Genomic DNA, 15,712 nt, shown 5'->3' with positions numbered 1-15,712 from the left:
TCCGCCTCATTGAGCTTATGAGGCTGCTCCTTCTGCCTGTCAGCCTGGTGATGGCACCTGTGTGTCCCAGCTTGGTCTGTGTGCAGGCTGCCTAAGTTGTGATGGGTAAGCTGGGAAGAGGAGATGTTCTGGTGGCAGTTGCAGAACAGGGTAGATAGGGATGGTGATCCTGTGGTATCAGAGAAGGGAAGCTGAGATCTGGGCTGGAGCACAAAGAGGTAGCTGAGTAGTTAACGGCACCTGGGCTGGGGAAGACCCCCTGTCCAAATAATCCTGGAAACTGTAGTTTATCCCTCAGAGAACTATAATTCCCAGCACCCTTAACAAACTACAGCTCCCAGGATTCTTTGGTTGGGTAGGGGAACTGTGCTTTAAATGTACAGTATGTTGTGTACACAGCCTTAGTCACTAAGCTTGCTGATTAATGAACAGTGACATTTCCCACCTTGTGCAGACTTTCCAAGAATTCCAGGGGAGGGCGGAGAGATGGAGAGAGTAGGCATTGGGCCACATCCTGATGCACCACTTGTCCTTCCTTCTCTACCCAGTTCCTGGTCTCTCGCATGCAGCCCATCCCAGTTGTGTCAACAAAGGTCCTTCCATGAGAATTAGGCACCTTCCCTACTTCCTTCAGCTGTTTCCTTGTATAGCCTCACTGGACTGTTGCAAAAAGCCAGCAGCAACAGCACCTCCTCCTGGCCAGTATCTCTGATCAGCAGCAACCTCTAGCCTACTGAGCTGCCCTCCTAGAATCTCAGGGAAGCTTTTCTTCTGGGAATGGGCGGAGCAGCAATTTGCATTCCTCTCATTCCAAAGGTTCTAAATGACACACCCGCAAAGAGACATCACCTGTCTCCTGGGAGGAATAAAGGAGGGCAGGCAGGCAATGCTGTCACCTAGCTCATCCAGCACAAAATAATAAGTGACATTCTTCTGGGCTTATCTCATGGGTGGAAACCTATTAATGCTAATTAACTTGTTGCTAATTAATAACTCTCCAGCCAAACAGTTCAGAAGCTACTCTAGGAAACGATTTTATGGAAACCCAGAATTCCTCCTGGCACATTTTTGTTTCTCTGGAGGGGTGAAGTCTGGCCATGCCTGCCCTTCCTGGGGATGAAATGTAACACAGCTCTTCACAGCCACTGTCCTTAAGTCAGGGATGTGTGTCTGTCAGTTGCTGTTAGATGCCTAGCTCCCATCAGCCCAGTGGGAGTTATTATTAACATGTTAGAGGAATTGTGGTTAATAAATGCCTTGTTCAGCTATTCGTTTGATAACCATGCCCTCTGCCTGTTCCATCTGTCTGCAGTAGAAATATGATGTGGGTTTCTCTAGTGGGAGCTGACAAAAACACATTGCAGATTTGTTAAGTGGAAATAACTGTTTGTACGATCGTGTCTCAGTAAAGCAGCTTGGTGGCTATAGAATGCCAAAAATATGGCCCTAGGGCAATTAGTGTCTTTTTGGGTGGTGGATCTCAGTAGATTTCACATCCTGACAGAATCTAGGAAAACTAACAAGTTCCCCTGGGCTGTTGGTCAAAGAGCCTGTATTCTACTGCCACTCTCATTGGTGACACTCTCTGGGGAGATGGCTGAGTGGCCTGTGCAGAAGGAAAAGCTAGCCTGTTTTTGTTGCCTTGTGGTGTGCAGATGCTGACGAAGCTGAAGGATGAGGACGAGAAGCTGAAGGACCGATCAGCTGCAGATCTAGACAACCTGAAGAACACAGACTGGGTACAGAGTGATGGGGTGGGGTGGGGTGGGGTGGGGTGGGGGAGTGTCACCTGGATAAATGGCTGGTGGCTCTAGGCTAGCCCCAGTGGGCTAACCATGGCAAGAGCTTCAAAGTTGGCCAATGAACTTCCGTTTCTTTTCCTTGGAATAGTCCTGGGGCTGTCAGGAGAGGCACCCTGCATACTGGTCCTGCTAGGTGTGGCATTGATTGCTACTCTAGCTTCACCTGGTCCAAATTGGGGAAGATTGCAAGGAGGGAATGTATGGGGCGTGTGTGTGTGTGTGTGTGTATGTGTGTATGCTAGGGCTATGTGGCACAACGGCCTTAGAGAGAGTTCCCCAAGGTGGACCCAAAGATGGATTGCAGAGGCTCTTTCTGGGGTAGGATAGGGCACGAGGTTTATGCCAAGCCATTTCTCGTCAGCGACTGATATTTCTCTGCCTGCTGCAGGCTCGGCTGTGGGTCCAGCTAATGAGGGAGCTCCGCAATGGAGTCAAGCTCAAGAAGGTCCAGGAGAAGCAGTTCAACCCCTTGCCCACTGAGTACCAGCTGACGCCCTTCGAGATGCTGATGCAGGACATCCGGGCCCGCAACTATAAGCTCCGCAAGGTCATGGTGAGTGAGGAGGGTGGGTGGGTGGGTGTCCCTGGCTATTTTGATAGCTTCAGCAATAGGGGCCCTTTTTGTCTCTACCCCTGCCTGCACCTCCCAAAGCCTGGTCCTGCTGGACTGTGTAAAGTGACAGGGGAATGCCCTGGAAAGAGTGGGATAACACTTGCTTTGACATCAGTGCCATCTAACCTCCCCTCAAACAAATCAGGTTGAATGCTCAATAAACAGGTTGTTCGGAAGCGCCTTCCCAGTGTGTGGCTCCTGGGATTCAGCAGGTAACTGGCTCTGCCCCCTGTGCCACCTGTTTTGGTTCCCCCTGATGGACCCACTAACAGGGGGAATTCCCACAAACCTCAAGTCTGCCCATGCCTGGGCCATAGACCGAGTCCATCCATCATGCTTGGAAATATTTCCAGAGACCCTCTCGGGAGGGAGCTAAAACTGGTAGGATCACACATGTAGCAGCTCACACTTTCAATGCTTCTTAAGGCATTCACCAAAGGCAAAACTGGGGACTGGACAGGTGCTGGGAAAGAGGGACACTTGGATAGCATCCAGCTGCTAATTCTTCTTCTTTGGGGCATCTACCAGGTGGACGGCGACATTCCTCCCAAGGTGAAGAAGGATGCGAATGAGCTTATCCTTGACTTCATAAGATCTCGGCCACCCCTGAGACAGGTAGGTGGAAAAGGTTATTCTTAGGAAGAAGCCCCCTGCCCCTAGTTGTGGGTTGGCCCTGTAGTCTGACAGGGGTTTGCTTTTGGATCCAGGGAACCAAACATTATGAACTTAAGAGGCTACTGATTCCCTAGCCTAGCAGATTGGCAGGTTATTTCCTGGTTATTTACCCGCTGTTTTGCAATCTCCATCTAATTTGTGGGTGGCTCAACTACGGTATTGGGAAACCCTTTGAGAACCTCATGCCAATAAGGAGTGTGGTCAAGGTGGGCATGGCCCACCTAAGGTGTATCTACACAGTGTCTGCAAGAGAAGAATGGGCATCTTAAACCACACTCTGGGTCCCTCCAGTGTTTTCTTCTTAGGGGGACTGTGCTGTGCAGGAAAAGAGAATCCTCCTGTGAAACTTTATTTACTTTTTTCTTGCCACTGCCGTGTGACTGCCACTGGCAAAATCACAAGGTGTCTCAGGTTGGGCAGGCAAATGAATGCCTATGGGGATGGGCAGTTTGCCCCCTCTGTCTCAACTGGCTATGCTAGGGCTTGATCCTGGGCCCCTTCTGTAAGCTGAGCATGTGCCCTGCAACTTGACCAATGGGGGTTATATTTGGACATGTGGAACTTGTTGTGCAGTTGCTGTATCTTGGTCACTCTGTCACCTTAGTTTTGTGGGATCAATGTGCCTTAGGGATCCTTAATAAGGAAGGTGGCAATTAACTACAGTATATAGCCCTTCTGAAAGTGAAAAACTGCCCTCCCGACCTGGCTGCAGGCTTCGGAACGGAGGCTGCGCCCCATTCCTCAGAAACAGAGGACGCTCCATGAGAAAATCCTGGAGGAGATCAAGCAGGAAAGGAAGCTCCGACCTGTGGCATCACGGCACCAGAATCAGAAAGGTAAGCCTGTGATGATGAGAAAGGCTACGGGGAATCCTTAATGCTAGTGTGCAACATGTCCATCAGTAGAAGGGGCTGTTCGGGCCATATTTGTATAAGGTATTTGTATGCCGCTCTGCTCTGTCATTCACATTTTGATGCTGGGTCCAGAAACTACATGGGAAATGGGAGGGGCAAAAGTTGGGACCTAAGTTATTGGGTCCACTGGGAAACTCCGAACTCACAGTGCAAATCTCAGAAATGTCAAGGTGATCCAAGAACCTGGAACAACTGAAGAGATTCCGTTTTGTGGAACCAGCGGTTACTGGGACTGATGGAAGATGTCTTTGAAGCTGTCTGAATGTCTTGGATCAGCCAAAACATACGGAGGGCACGAGGTTAAGGAAGTAGAGTTAGTTACACAAAACACTCTCCAGTGAGAGAAGAAATGTCAGTTATGCTCCCAGTGTATTCCAAAGGTGGTACTCAATGCTAGTCCTGCTCAGAGTAATGGACATGACTAAGTAATTTCAATAGGTTATCTAGTATTCTAAATAGGATTTGGTTAAATACCAAATGTACCCCAAATGTATTTTTTTAATAAAAAGAAGAAGCAATATCAAAATATTCAATATGTCCAGCAATTTATAGATAGAAAGGGGCTGTATCCAATGTTCGTCCTACTCAGAGTAGATCCAGTGAAAGTAATGGACATTTTAAAGATGTTTCATCACTTGCTGCTTTCCTCCCTGGGCTTCTTTGGGTGGAGAGGTAGGATATAAATAAATTGGGCACATTAATTTCATTGGGTCTTTTCTGAATAGGATTTAGATCAGGGGTTCCCAAACTAAGGCCTGGGGGCTGGATGTGGCCCAATCACCTTCTAAATCCAGCCCGCGGACGGTTGGGGAATCAGCATGTTTTTGCATGAGTAGAATGTGTCCTTTTATTTAAAATGCATCTCTGGGTTATTTGTGGGGCATAGGAATTCGTTCATTTTTTCCCCAAAATATAGCCCCCCCCAAGGTCTGAGGGACAGTGGACCCAGGGCCGTCTTAAGCGTATCTGGCGCCGTGGTGCGAATATCCCTCCCCACCCCACCCCGTTTCGCAGTGCGGCTGTCTGCTGCAGGCACAGCATCGTGGCACCGCCGCCCGCCCCCCCGGCGGCCCGGCACCCTGGCGCATTGCGCCACCCAGCCTTGCCTTAGAGCCGGCCCTGAGTGGACCAGCCCCCTGCTGAAAAAGTTTGTTGACCCCTGATTTAGATGGCCACAACTCTAGAAGTTGTTGTGCTCCTACTGGGCCCTCATGGTGCTGCCATCCTTGTTCTTCTCCTCTTCCAGGGTTTGGGTCCCTCCCCTGCATCCTGGATGCCTGCTCCAGCAATGTGACCTCAACTTCCTGCATCAACCTCTCAGATGTCTCTGACGCCAATGCCCTGCCCCAGCGCCAGAGGCCTAGGGTCTTGCTAAAGGCTCCCACGTTGGCAGAGATGGAGGAGATGTTGACCTCGGAGGTGAGAACCAAGCCTTTTGCCTCTCTTGACACCTTCAGGAAGAAGAGTTCTTTAGCCCAGTGTTTCTCAACCTTTTTTGGGCCACGGCACACTTGTTCCGTCAAAAAAATCACACGGCACACCACCATTAAAAGACGGGGCAAATCCTGGGGGTTGGGAATGGGTGGGGGACTGAGGAATAGGGAGGATGAGGTTGGTGTACTTGCTGAGAGAGCCCTCGAGCACCGCCTCCGTCGTCCTGCCTGCCGCCAGCCCCCCGCTCCCTCCTGGGCTGGCCGCGGCTGAGCTGGGGCTGCTGCTGCTGCCGCCACCGCCGCCTCCCTCCGGCCTCCCCGCTGGTGTAGCCGCCGCCACCGCTGCTCCTTGGCAGCCCGAGAGCCCTCCCCGGCTGGCGGAGGAGGACGGCGAGGAGCCCGCCGAGGTGGGGCGGCTGCTGCTGCGGCTGCTGCTGTTACTGCCGCCGCTGGACGGGGCTGCTGCTGCTCCAGAGTCCCCGCCGCCCTGCGCCGCTGCCTTCTCCATTGAGCGCGCGGGGAGAGCGCGAGGAGGCGGCCTCGGCCATGAAGCGCTGCCTCGCTCAGGGAGCGAGCGCGAGGAGATGACGGAGGAACACCCTTCGCGCCCTCGTGCCCTCCAGACTGACCCAGCCGGCTTCCTTTCCGGCGGGTCAGCGCTGCCTATTGGCGGCCGCAAATCGCCCTTCTCGTTGCCTCACGTTGCGGCACAGCAGCCACCGTCTCGCGGCACAGTAGTGTGCCGCGGAACAGTGGTTGAGAAACGCTGCTTTAGCCTGATGCTGGGCTGCAATGGAGACATTTTTCCACCCTATTGCTCCTTGGTCCCAGCCACCATGTTGCCTTGTACTGCACATGGCACCCGGAGGTGCCTGGCAATGGTGGGGATGCACTTTGTGGTGGTGCGTGTGGAATCAGCCTTCAACTGCATTGCCTGATGTTGCCAGTTGGCACTAGGGATGGAGGATAGATTAGATTTTGTTGGCATTTTCACGAGAAGTTACCTAATGCACACTTCCTGAACCGAAATAATTACCCTTTTAAATTTGCACTGCTACAAATTTTGCAATGCAGTTCTCCAGCCAAACAGTCATGCATATATGAAGGGGATGCAAGCATTGCAATACATAACATACAAAAATGCATTGTGTTAGAGAGAATTGCTTGGAAAAGTGTACATATTTGTCAAAATGGCATACAAAAGGAAAGGCACACGGAAATGCTGGTTTTTCAAGAGGATAAAAAATATATAATTTAAAAAACACAAACTGCTGCATATATGCGGAAAAATTAGAAAACTGAAATGGGCAGATTCACCCATCTCTGCCAGTCTCTGGGATGACAAACTTGAGAGTGTTGTTGTTCTCCTGTCCTGCTTGTGGGCTTCTCCTTTGATTGGGTACTGTAAGAGCAGATACTGGAGTAGATGCCCAGCCTGACCCAGCTGCTGCAGAGATTTTCTGATGTTCTTGGGCTCAAAAGCCATTCCCTCAAGTGCAACCTCTTGCATCGATGAATACACCTATTCCTGCTCCCATTTCTCTGCAGGAGGAAGACTCTCCAAGCTCTGAGGCTGTACAGGAACCAGGTCCACTGATGCCCCTGAAGCGTGACCGCTCCTTCTCAGAGCGAGACTTGGCCCAGTTTCAGAGCGAAAGCTGCGATGGCCAGCCTGACTCAGAGTATTTGGGACCTAGTGGGTCTGAACCGAGACCCCGCTCAGGTACCGAGAGCCCTGCATGGACCGGCATGGAAAATACGGGCAAGTGCACTCCCCTCCCCCCCCTGCTTTCCAACTCCACCCAAGCCTTTCTTCCTAACTCTCCACACACTGACACTCTGGTTCTAAGTTGGTTAAATGCATGGGGTGTTTGCAACCTAAGAGACCCAGCAGCTCTGCACTAAAATAGTGTGAGTCCCACACTGACCAGTGTGGAGGAAATGGGCAAGTCTGTCTCTGTCTGTCTCTCAACGTGCACATATATCAAGATGGCACTGACTCTGGTCTTGTTGGCATTCTGTCGTTCTCCTCCAGGTTCGGTTCCAGCCAGCTACCAGCAGGCTCCCTGTGGTGCCAGTCCTTTCCCCCCCAAGCATGGCGTCCTCAGCTCCGTGGACGAGAAGTCGGAGGCTGGTTCCAGTACTGCCCCAGATGTCAACTTGAAATATTTGTGGCTGGTAAGTATCCGGCATGAACCAAACTCTCATGGAGTGTGGTGTTCCTGTGCACTGGGTGAACTCCCAGCCTCTTGATGTGAGGCTGGGCAGGGAAGGAGCATCTGTTCCCTGTCCCGCTCTTAGTCTGGCATGCCCTAAACGTGCAGTAAGTTGAGATGTTATCATAACCTGGAAGAAAACTTGCATAGAATGAATGGCCTAGGTGGAAGGAAGGGAGAACTGCTAGGTACCTGTAAGGTTTGGAGCATGGGCTCAGAGACTCAGATTTGCCAAAAATATGCCAATTTATATGTATAGATACAGATTTACAAATTAAATATGCCACAAAAGGCAAACCAGACAATATCTCTGCTCCAGATCACTCAAAATAAGTTCTTCCTTTTCCTCCCACCCCAGACAGTCCCAAATTGGTTCCTCTTAAATTCATCTGCCTTTAATTAATTTCCTTACCGACACTGCTCCAGATAGTCCCCTTCATTTAGTTCATTCGTTAGCCCCAAATCATTGAGAGAGAAAGTCATCTTAAAATAATTTATTCCTCCAATTAACATTACACCACCAAAATGCTTGTGGCAACCAGGAAAAGGGTTTGGGGCCTGAGCCCCTTTCCTCCACAGCCTTATCAACACCCCAGTGGGTGGTCTGAATTCCATGGGGGATGGAAAGATCTGTCTGTTTCAGTTTTCTCTGGTTCCCATTTTTCCAAATTGTTGGAAACAATTTAAAGAACAGCGTAATATACTTAGAGCCACCCCCGATTTAAGGGCTCTTCCGCTGAAGTAATAGGTGCAGATCCAAGTTTTGCTCTCCTGTTAAAAAGGAGATAGCAGGGGAAGAAAGACTTGGGAGAATTGCTGCTGGTCAGAGTGAACAATGCTGGGCTAGTTGGACCAACAGCCTGGTGGTCAAAAGTGGCTCCTATGTCCTTCTGTTCGCTCCTCTCTACAGCAGGAGTTCAGCCACCCTGTGGAGAGCCTGGCACTCACTGTGGAGGAGATGATCAATGTGCGGCGGGTGTTGGTGAAAGCAGAGATGGAGAAGTTCTTGCAGAGCAAGGAGCTGTACAGCAGCCTGAAGAAAGGGAAGGTGAGAGTTGGAGGAATCGGGATGGGGTGTGTGTGTGTGCTGCTGAGCAGGGGCCTCTTGTGTTGAACAATAGTCAGCTTGGAAGCTCAAGTGTCTCCTTTCCACCCCCCCCCTCTCCCCTCTCAGATCTGCTGCTGCTGTAAAACCAAGTTTGCTCTGTTTTCCTGGCCCCCGACTTGCCTGTTCTGCAAGAGGTGAGCAAGCTCTGTTTGTGTGGTCAAGGCCCAGGAGTGTTGTTGGTTGATGGCTGCTGAAGGGGCTCCTTCCTTTGATCTGATGTTGGTTTCCCCTTTTTGGTTTTAGGTCTGTCTGCAGCTCCTGTAGTCTAAAGGTAAGAGACCTTTGGCTCTGCCCATGACATGAATATGCCCCTTGGTGCAAGAGCAAAAGGGGAGCCCAGTTGTGGCTCAGAAGATGGTTTTCTCCCATCTTTTGAAGATCTACACCAGATAAGGGCCATCCAGGTGTCATTGAACTCCCTTCATCCCCAGCCAGTATTATCCATGGCTAAGAATGATGGGAGCTGTAGATTGAAAACAGGTCCCCTATCCCTGACCTACAATAGACATCTCCTTCCCAATACAGTGGGATACAGTGCAGGCCCTTGCTGTGGTGATGACTCCCTGTCATGGCAGTGATGTCCAGTGCTTCTGCTCTTCACCTTTACTGAGAACCTTTCTTATGTCCTCCTAGATCAAGATGCCTTCAAAGAAGCTTGCCCATATCCCTGTCTATGCCCTGGGCTTTGAGACCCTGCCAGGCTCATTGGGTACAAAGGCACCTCCATTCCGGAGGAGGGAGGCTTTCCAGTAAGTAGGACCCCCGCACACTCTCTGCATCTCTCTCTCTCTCCCCCCCCAGTTCGTTCATGAAGGCACTGTGCTTTGTGTGATTCCTGGTGGAGGTAAGGGCCATAAATAGAACAGTGCAACTTTTTTACTACCCTCATTCCTCTGTCATCCAGGATTGGAGACAACACGCCTTGCCAGCGGCGGAGCTTCATGCTCCACCACTGGGGGCGGAGAGCAGGCGCGCTGCCCCCAGTGACGCGTGTGTTTTGGGGGCGGGGGGCGCCGTGCGCAATGACATGGTACGCGTTTGGGGCGGGGGGGCGCCGTGACGTGCACCGTGACGTGGCGTGCGCTGGGGCGGGGCGAGCGTTTTGGGGCGGGGCGGGCAGTGGCGATGGCACCCCTGGGATCGCGTCGCTCAGGGCGCACCGCCCCCACCGCCCCTATCTTCCTACGCCCCTGGGCCTTGCTTTGTTGCAAATGCTTTGAGAGAGAAATTTGCCATTGCAAATGTTATGTGTTCTTAGCCAGGTCCAAGAAGGATATAAGGTGGCAAAGTTTCTCCCAGGGCACTTGTGTGCTCATAATTCTATAAATACACCACAAAAGACTGGATTAGTTTTCTTTTAAAGAAGTCTTCTACTCTTTGTGGGGGTAAGCTTGTTTGCAGAAGTCTTACTTGAGCTACAGGGGGCTGAGAGTTCATACAGCTGAGCAGCAAAGCTCTGCGTAGAGTGGAGCTGGTACCATCACTCTGTCTTCTTGAAACCATGCAGACATTTGAAAGCTGAGGAGGTTGGTGTTGTTTGCAAGATGGGATTCAGGTGGCTTTAGAAATGAGTTACTACTACTACTACTACCGTATTAAAGGACTGAACTAAATAGTTGCACTAGTGGGAGCCAGCACAGAGAGTCCCACTAGTGCAACTGGGCATTCCTTCCAATCTCCTCCTCCAGAAATAGCTATGGGGAGTTGAAAGAACCACCAGAATAGTGCATGATGGGAGGAGAGCAGAGTTTATTCCACCATGAAATTGGAAATGATTATGCCAATGGAACTATTGCCTTAGCACAAATTCACCTAATAATAATTGTCATCAATATTATCATCATCACTCACCTTTCCTCCAGGGAGCTCAAATTGGGGCACTATGTGGCTCTCCCCCTTCCCATTTTATCCTCACAAACAACCCTGTGAGGTAGACTAGGCTGAGAGGTAGGCTAGGCAGTGCACTTCATGCCTGAGTGGGGATTTGAACCCTTATCCTGCCTGCCAGCCCAGTGTTCTAACCGCTACGTCGTCGTCATCCCAGCTGAGCCAGGGGGCTGTCAGTAACCAGGCTTAGTTGTCTCTCTTGGAGCGTTTGTGACGGATCCCCCTCTGCCCCCTCCCCACTTGCCTTTCCAGCTCCTTGCAGGGCACGCGCTGGCGCAGCGTGGAGGAGGAATTCCCATACATCTATGCGCATGGCTCTGTGCTCAAGGATGTTTGCAGCGACTGTTCCGGGTTCGTCACGGATGTCGTCAGCTCCAGCCGCAAGAGCATGGACATCCTGAACACCACCCCGTGCAGGAGCCGCAAGACCCAGTCCCTTTACATCCCTTCCATTTAAATGACCCACCTCTGCTGCTGGTCTCCTCCACAACCCCCCTGCCCTCTGCACCCAACCTTCATTCTTTGATCCTCTGTATTCCCCAGCCCCCAGCAAGGAGGATGCAGGTGCTCTCAGGCCAAGGAATCTTCAGCTGGCTTTGTCTGGACTTGTTGCCTCCTGGCTTCCTTGCTTCTCTGTCCAGCCCATCTCCTCCTTTCCCTCCATCCCAGCCTCCCATGAACATCCCCTGCCTGGCCTGCGTGCGTGTGTACATATATACATAACCTTATAGAGACACTATATTTATATCTGTCGATCAGCTGCTGTGGTCCATGGGCTACGTTCGGTCTGGGAAGGCCCCTGCTTGGCAAATGAGGACTTTGCTGAAGTCTTCCCACCCACCCACCCACCTTTTTTGGATTGTAAGAAAGACTGATTTGGGGCAGGATAATTCCAGTGTTTGGAAGCCTGGCCATCTCCGTTGCTGAAAATGCGACCTAGAAATCCCAGAGGCAGCCACCCCAGAGGATGACCTTGTTCCCTTGAGGGCTCTGCCCTCTCAGTTATACTAGCAAGAGAAGCTCTCTCTGAGATGTCTTACCTGTGCAGCTTCTAGTCTTATGGGAAGCAGGCCCATCGTGCCATGACCTGTCTGCTGCTTTCCAATATCTTCCTCCAAGCTGTTTCTTTCCCCGCCTCCCCTTCTCAGTGATGTCTTGATTATCTGCTCCCTCCCAGCACCAAGCAGCAGGAGGTGCTTTTAAAAATGTGTTCAGACGATCATTGTCTGTTTTCTAATCCTTGTTTTCTTTGGGCTCTTTGGGTTTAGGAGGCAGGGGGTATTTTGTCCCCCATGACTTAATGTGTCTCTCCCCCGATCCCCCTTCCATGAATTAATGTGTTTTGTTTTCTACAGCAAATAATAAAATGCCTAATTTTTGTAATCATTTAGACAAAGGCTGAACACTTCCCACACAGTGGGTTTTGTGTGGCTGCCAGGACTACAGTTGGGGGGGTGGTGGTGTTGCATGGCTGCTAGGGATGAGCCAGGCACCGACAATAGTATCAGCTGTGTGTGGCAGGATCCTGCTGCCAATGTCTCCTCGTGCAGAACAGGACTCTGGCTCTCCAAAGGCTGATAAGATGAGCAGTCTATTTCCACATGTCCCGTTCCCCCACTCCATTCAGGATTGCCTTGAAAATAGAAAACAGAGGTGGACAAAGGAGCTCTCCCTGTGAGGACAGAATGAAAGCCCATGCCAGGCCTAGGCTAGTCTTGCTGCTGCCCTTAAGAGAATTTGGAGAGAGGAGATTGGGATATGCAGGGCTGCCCCCGAGTCTTTCAACCACCTTCCCTGTCAAGCCTGCTGCCGTGGTGGCCAGCACATGTAAATTGGCCATGGCATCCTGAGCTCATCTTCCCTTGATAGCTAATTTCCAAACCCTGGAAACACCCCAAAAACAGAGGCTGTAGATGCAAAATCCACATCCCTAATATGCCAAATTAGCTTATCAGCACTATACATTTAAAGCACTATGATACTACTTGAAATAGTATTGGCTTCCCCCAAGGAATCCTGGAGCATGTAGTTTGTTAAGTGTACTTAGAGTTCTGAAGAGACTCCTATTCCCCTCACAGAGCCACAATTCCCAGCATTGTTTAACAATCCTTTGCAGGGAATTATGGGAACTGTAGCTGGGGGAATACAGGTCGTCTTATACCTCTCAGCACCCTTGACAAGCTACACTTCTCAGGGTCCTTTAGGAGAAGCCATAATTATTTAAAGCGGTATGATGCTGTTTCATATGTATAGTGCAGATGGGGCCTGAGACTATCGAGTGCGGCTAGCGGAATGGGGAGTGGATCAATTTATCTTTGACAGGTGGATAGAAAAGGGTCTTGCTTCTCCTACCCTTTTGTCTTTTCCCTGGATTGGTTTTATTCAACCTGGAAAGCAGCACTTCTGCCGTCTCTGGTCTGCTCTTATTTCTGCCAGGGATGATGACAGATCTGCCTTTGAATGTTCAACAGTGTGAGACCAGGCTGGGATGAGCTAAATTCCTCTCTAGCAATGGCCGCTACACCAGTCCACCAGTGAACCATTCGGTCTTCCGAGTGCATGCAGCAAAGACATCTAAGACCCTGTGGCTCTCTGAGGATGCAATTTATTATGGTATAAGCCAGAGGCAGACAACATGGTGTCCTCTGGGAGTGGTAGACCACAACTCCCATCAGCCCTATCCAGCATGGCTAATGGACAGGAATGATGAGAACTGTGAAAGGCACCCCAACTTAAGCTTTCATGGACTAGTGGACCACTGCATCTGACAAAGTGGATTTCTAGTCCCCAAAAGCTGATGCCATAATGAATGAAGTCTTTAAAGTGCCACAGGACACATATAGAGAGCCTTGTAGCTCTGGGCTTTATCCTGTGGCATGGGCCATGGGCTGCAAGGTGCCAGCCTGGTGTTGCCCATTTGTCCTGTTGAGAAAGTGGGCTTCAGCACTGCCACTTGGGTTTGGCAAGAGCCTCTGGGGCTCCATTCCTGCATGTTGCCTACCCACAGTGGCTCTGCTGCACAGGATCTCAATCGGCCACTTAAAACAACCTTGGACCACTTCTGTGGCTCAGAACTAGCACCACCTCCTGCCAAGCCTGCACACAGTCTCAAAAGCTACACACACATACACACACACACTCTCTCTCTCCTTCCTCTTCCTGCCCCAGGGCTTCCTAAAATGCCCCTAGTTTTGTGTATAGCACCATAGAGCTCCACATTTTGTATTTTGCCAATACTTGGAAACGCCAAATATACAGTTCATGCAGTCGGTGCTTTATAGTGGAACAGACCATGTACCTGCAGGTGCACAGCTGGATGTGCAAATACCTACTTGTACAACCAGTCAGTTATGGGGTAAGAATTAAGTGCTTGTCAATTTGCACATGATGCAAGTGGAAAAAGCAAGGACTGAGTTACACAGGGGGTTGAGAGAGGATGTTGTAGAAACAAATCAGGTGGGGTGTTATGAGGGTTAAAGAGGCAGCCAGATGTTTGCAGGTGAGCGCTCAAGCCAGTTTTTCCTCGGTGCTGAGAAAGGAAGGTAATCCAGCTATAGGAACCACTAGTGCTTTTCACTGCCACTGCTACTTCTATTGCTGTTTGTGCCAATCTGCTTGCTTGGCGTCTTGCCTTGGCTGCATTGTGCTGGCTGCTGCCTCTGGAGTTCAACATGCCTTATCACCCTGCTCACCTTCTTTGCAATAATTCATTGCACTCTGTGTCAAAAGGGGTGTGTGTGCTCCCTCCTTTTTCTTGTATATCCTGCCTGCACTTACTCTCCCCCTCAACTAATGTTTTATACGAAGCCTGTACTGTAAAGAGTTGTAAATAAAATGTAAAGTGAAACTGATCTGGTGGTGTGGCCTTGCTAATAAACACCTCTGGGCAGTGAGAGGTTTCAGATTCATCCAGCCCTAGTGGTGACTGATGGTGCTTTCCGTGATATATATATTTGCACATATATAAGGGGTTGAGTGGGAGCATTAAGACTCCAAGAAATCCTGTTCCCCAATACCATAACTTTGGATTCTCAGTGAGCAAGTCAGGCCTCTACACCTCTTCCCAGCTCCAGACCCAAGACTGCCAGATTTTGTTGTTCTCTTTCACACCTTCATGATGTCAGAGGCTGAGATCTCCTACCTGAGTGACAGCTTTTTCTCTAGAAACTGAGAAGTGGCTTTCAGGTGTGCATATATATGCCACAATGTCTGGATTAATAATCCAAACAGATAATTTCTATTCTCTTAGTCCTAAATATTTTTATTGCCATTTTCCTTTTTACAGTGTCTCCCAATTACAAGGAGTGTGATACCAAAAATCTGTAATAGCATTTTGACAAAATAGAAATCACTGTTAGGCACTGTTACTTCATTTAGAATTTACTGCACTCTCTAGCTCAGAAAAAAACGAGCAACAGCAACAACAACTGAATATACAAGACCACTGTGGTATTTATACATGTTGCTACATTTCCCAAGCTTTAATGGGCAGTTTCTTTGGAAAGCCAACTAAATAAATAAAAGGCCAAATGAAAGTGTATAGTCTAGTTTTGTTTGACTTTGCCTGCGTTTCAGTTGATGAGTACAGTAATCTTTTCCACAGTGGCAGTTCTAACCATATTAAAGCAAGCAGTCAAAGGCCCAGATAAAAGAGAACGATGCTCCTTTCTTCTTCTCAATCTCAATATCCACCCCAACTTGGGTGGCTTTATACGAGGATTAGGCAAATTCATGGAGGGCGCGGTTATCGACGGCTACGAGCCACGACGGCTAGGCTCCCTATCCGTAGTCGGAGCCAGCGATGTTTCAGTTGCTAGAGACCACAGGAGGGGAGAACGCTCTGGTGCTGGGGTCCCGCTTGCGGGTCTCCTTCAGGCAACTGGTCGGCCCTGCGAAAGCTTGTATGCGGGACCAAATGGCCGGATCCAAGAGGCTCTTCCTTCGCTCTTACGGTAATTCCAGCTGGAATCGAGGACCTGCGCACGCGCAGGCCGAGGCGAAGGCTTTGCTCTGCAGCCGCGACTTATTCCGCACGCTCCCGGTAGCACCAAATAACGACCGCGT

The 15,712-nt window shown here is 50.1% G+C and overlaps 1 protein-coding gene across 2 annotated transcripts in view; it reads left to right on the top strand.

Moving 5' to 3' along the window:
* SPIRE2 (spire type actin nucleation factor 2) overlaps window positions 1–15,392 on the top strand; it is a 28,873-nt gene extending 13,481 nt beyond the window's left edge. The window contains exons 4-15 of one of the 2 annotated variants that reach the window (XM_035119857.2): window positions 1,656–1,739; window positions 2,191–2,355; window positions 2,944–3,030; window positions 3,803–3,926; window positions 5,251–5,423; window positions 6,986–7,160; window positions 7,473–7,615; window positions 8,564–8,701; window positions 8,828–8,895; window positions 9,005–9,032; window positions 9,395–9,510; window positions 10,901–15,392. In XM_035119857.2, the coding sequence (XP_034975748.2) occupies window positions 1,656–1,739; window positions 2,191–2,355; window positions 2,944–3,030; window positions 3,803–3,926; window positions 5,251–5,423; window positions 6,986–7,160; window positions 7,473–7,615; window positions 8,564–8,701; window positions 8,828–8,895; window positions 9,005–9,032; window positions 9,395–9,510; window positions 10,901–11,105 (1,506 nt within the window). In that variant the 3' untranslated portion in view covers window positions 11,106–15,392. Of the gene's footprint in view, window positions 1–1,655; window positions 1,740–2,190; window positions 2,356–2,943; window positions 3,031–3,802; window positions 3,927–5,250; window positions 5,424–6,985; window positions 7,200–7,472; window positions 7,616–8,563; window positions 8,702–8,827; window positions 8,896–9,004; window positions 9,033–9,394; window positions 9,511–10,900 lie in introns of both variants that reach the window. The other variant, XM_035119858.2, reaches the window with a different exon arrangement.
* The last annotated feature ends 320 nt before the right edge of the window (window positions 15,393–15,712 follow it).

Source organism: Zootoca vivipara, chromosome 6, assembly GCF_963506605.1.
Source record: "Zootoca vivipara chromosome 6, rZooViv1.1, whole genome shotgun sequence".
Lineage (NCBI taxonomy): Eukaryota > Metazoa > Chordata > Lepidosauria > Squamata > Lacertidae > Zootoca > Zootoca vivipara.
The sequence above is the reverse complement of the archived record's forward strand: the minus strand, read 5'-3'. Positions and strand labels throughout refer to the sequence as shown.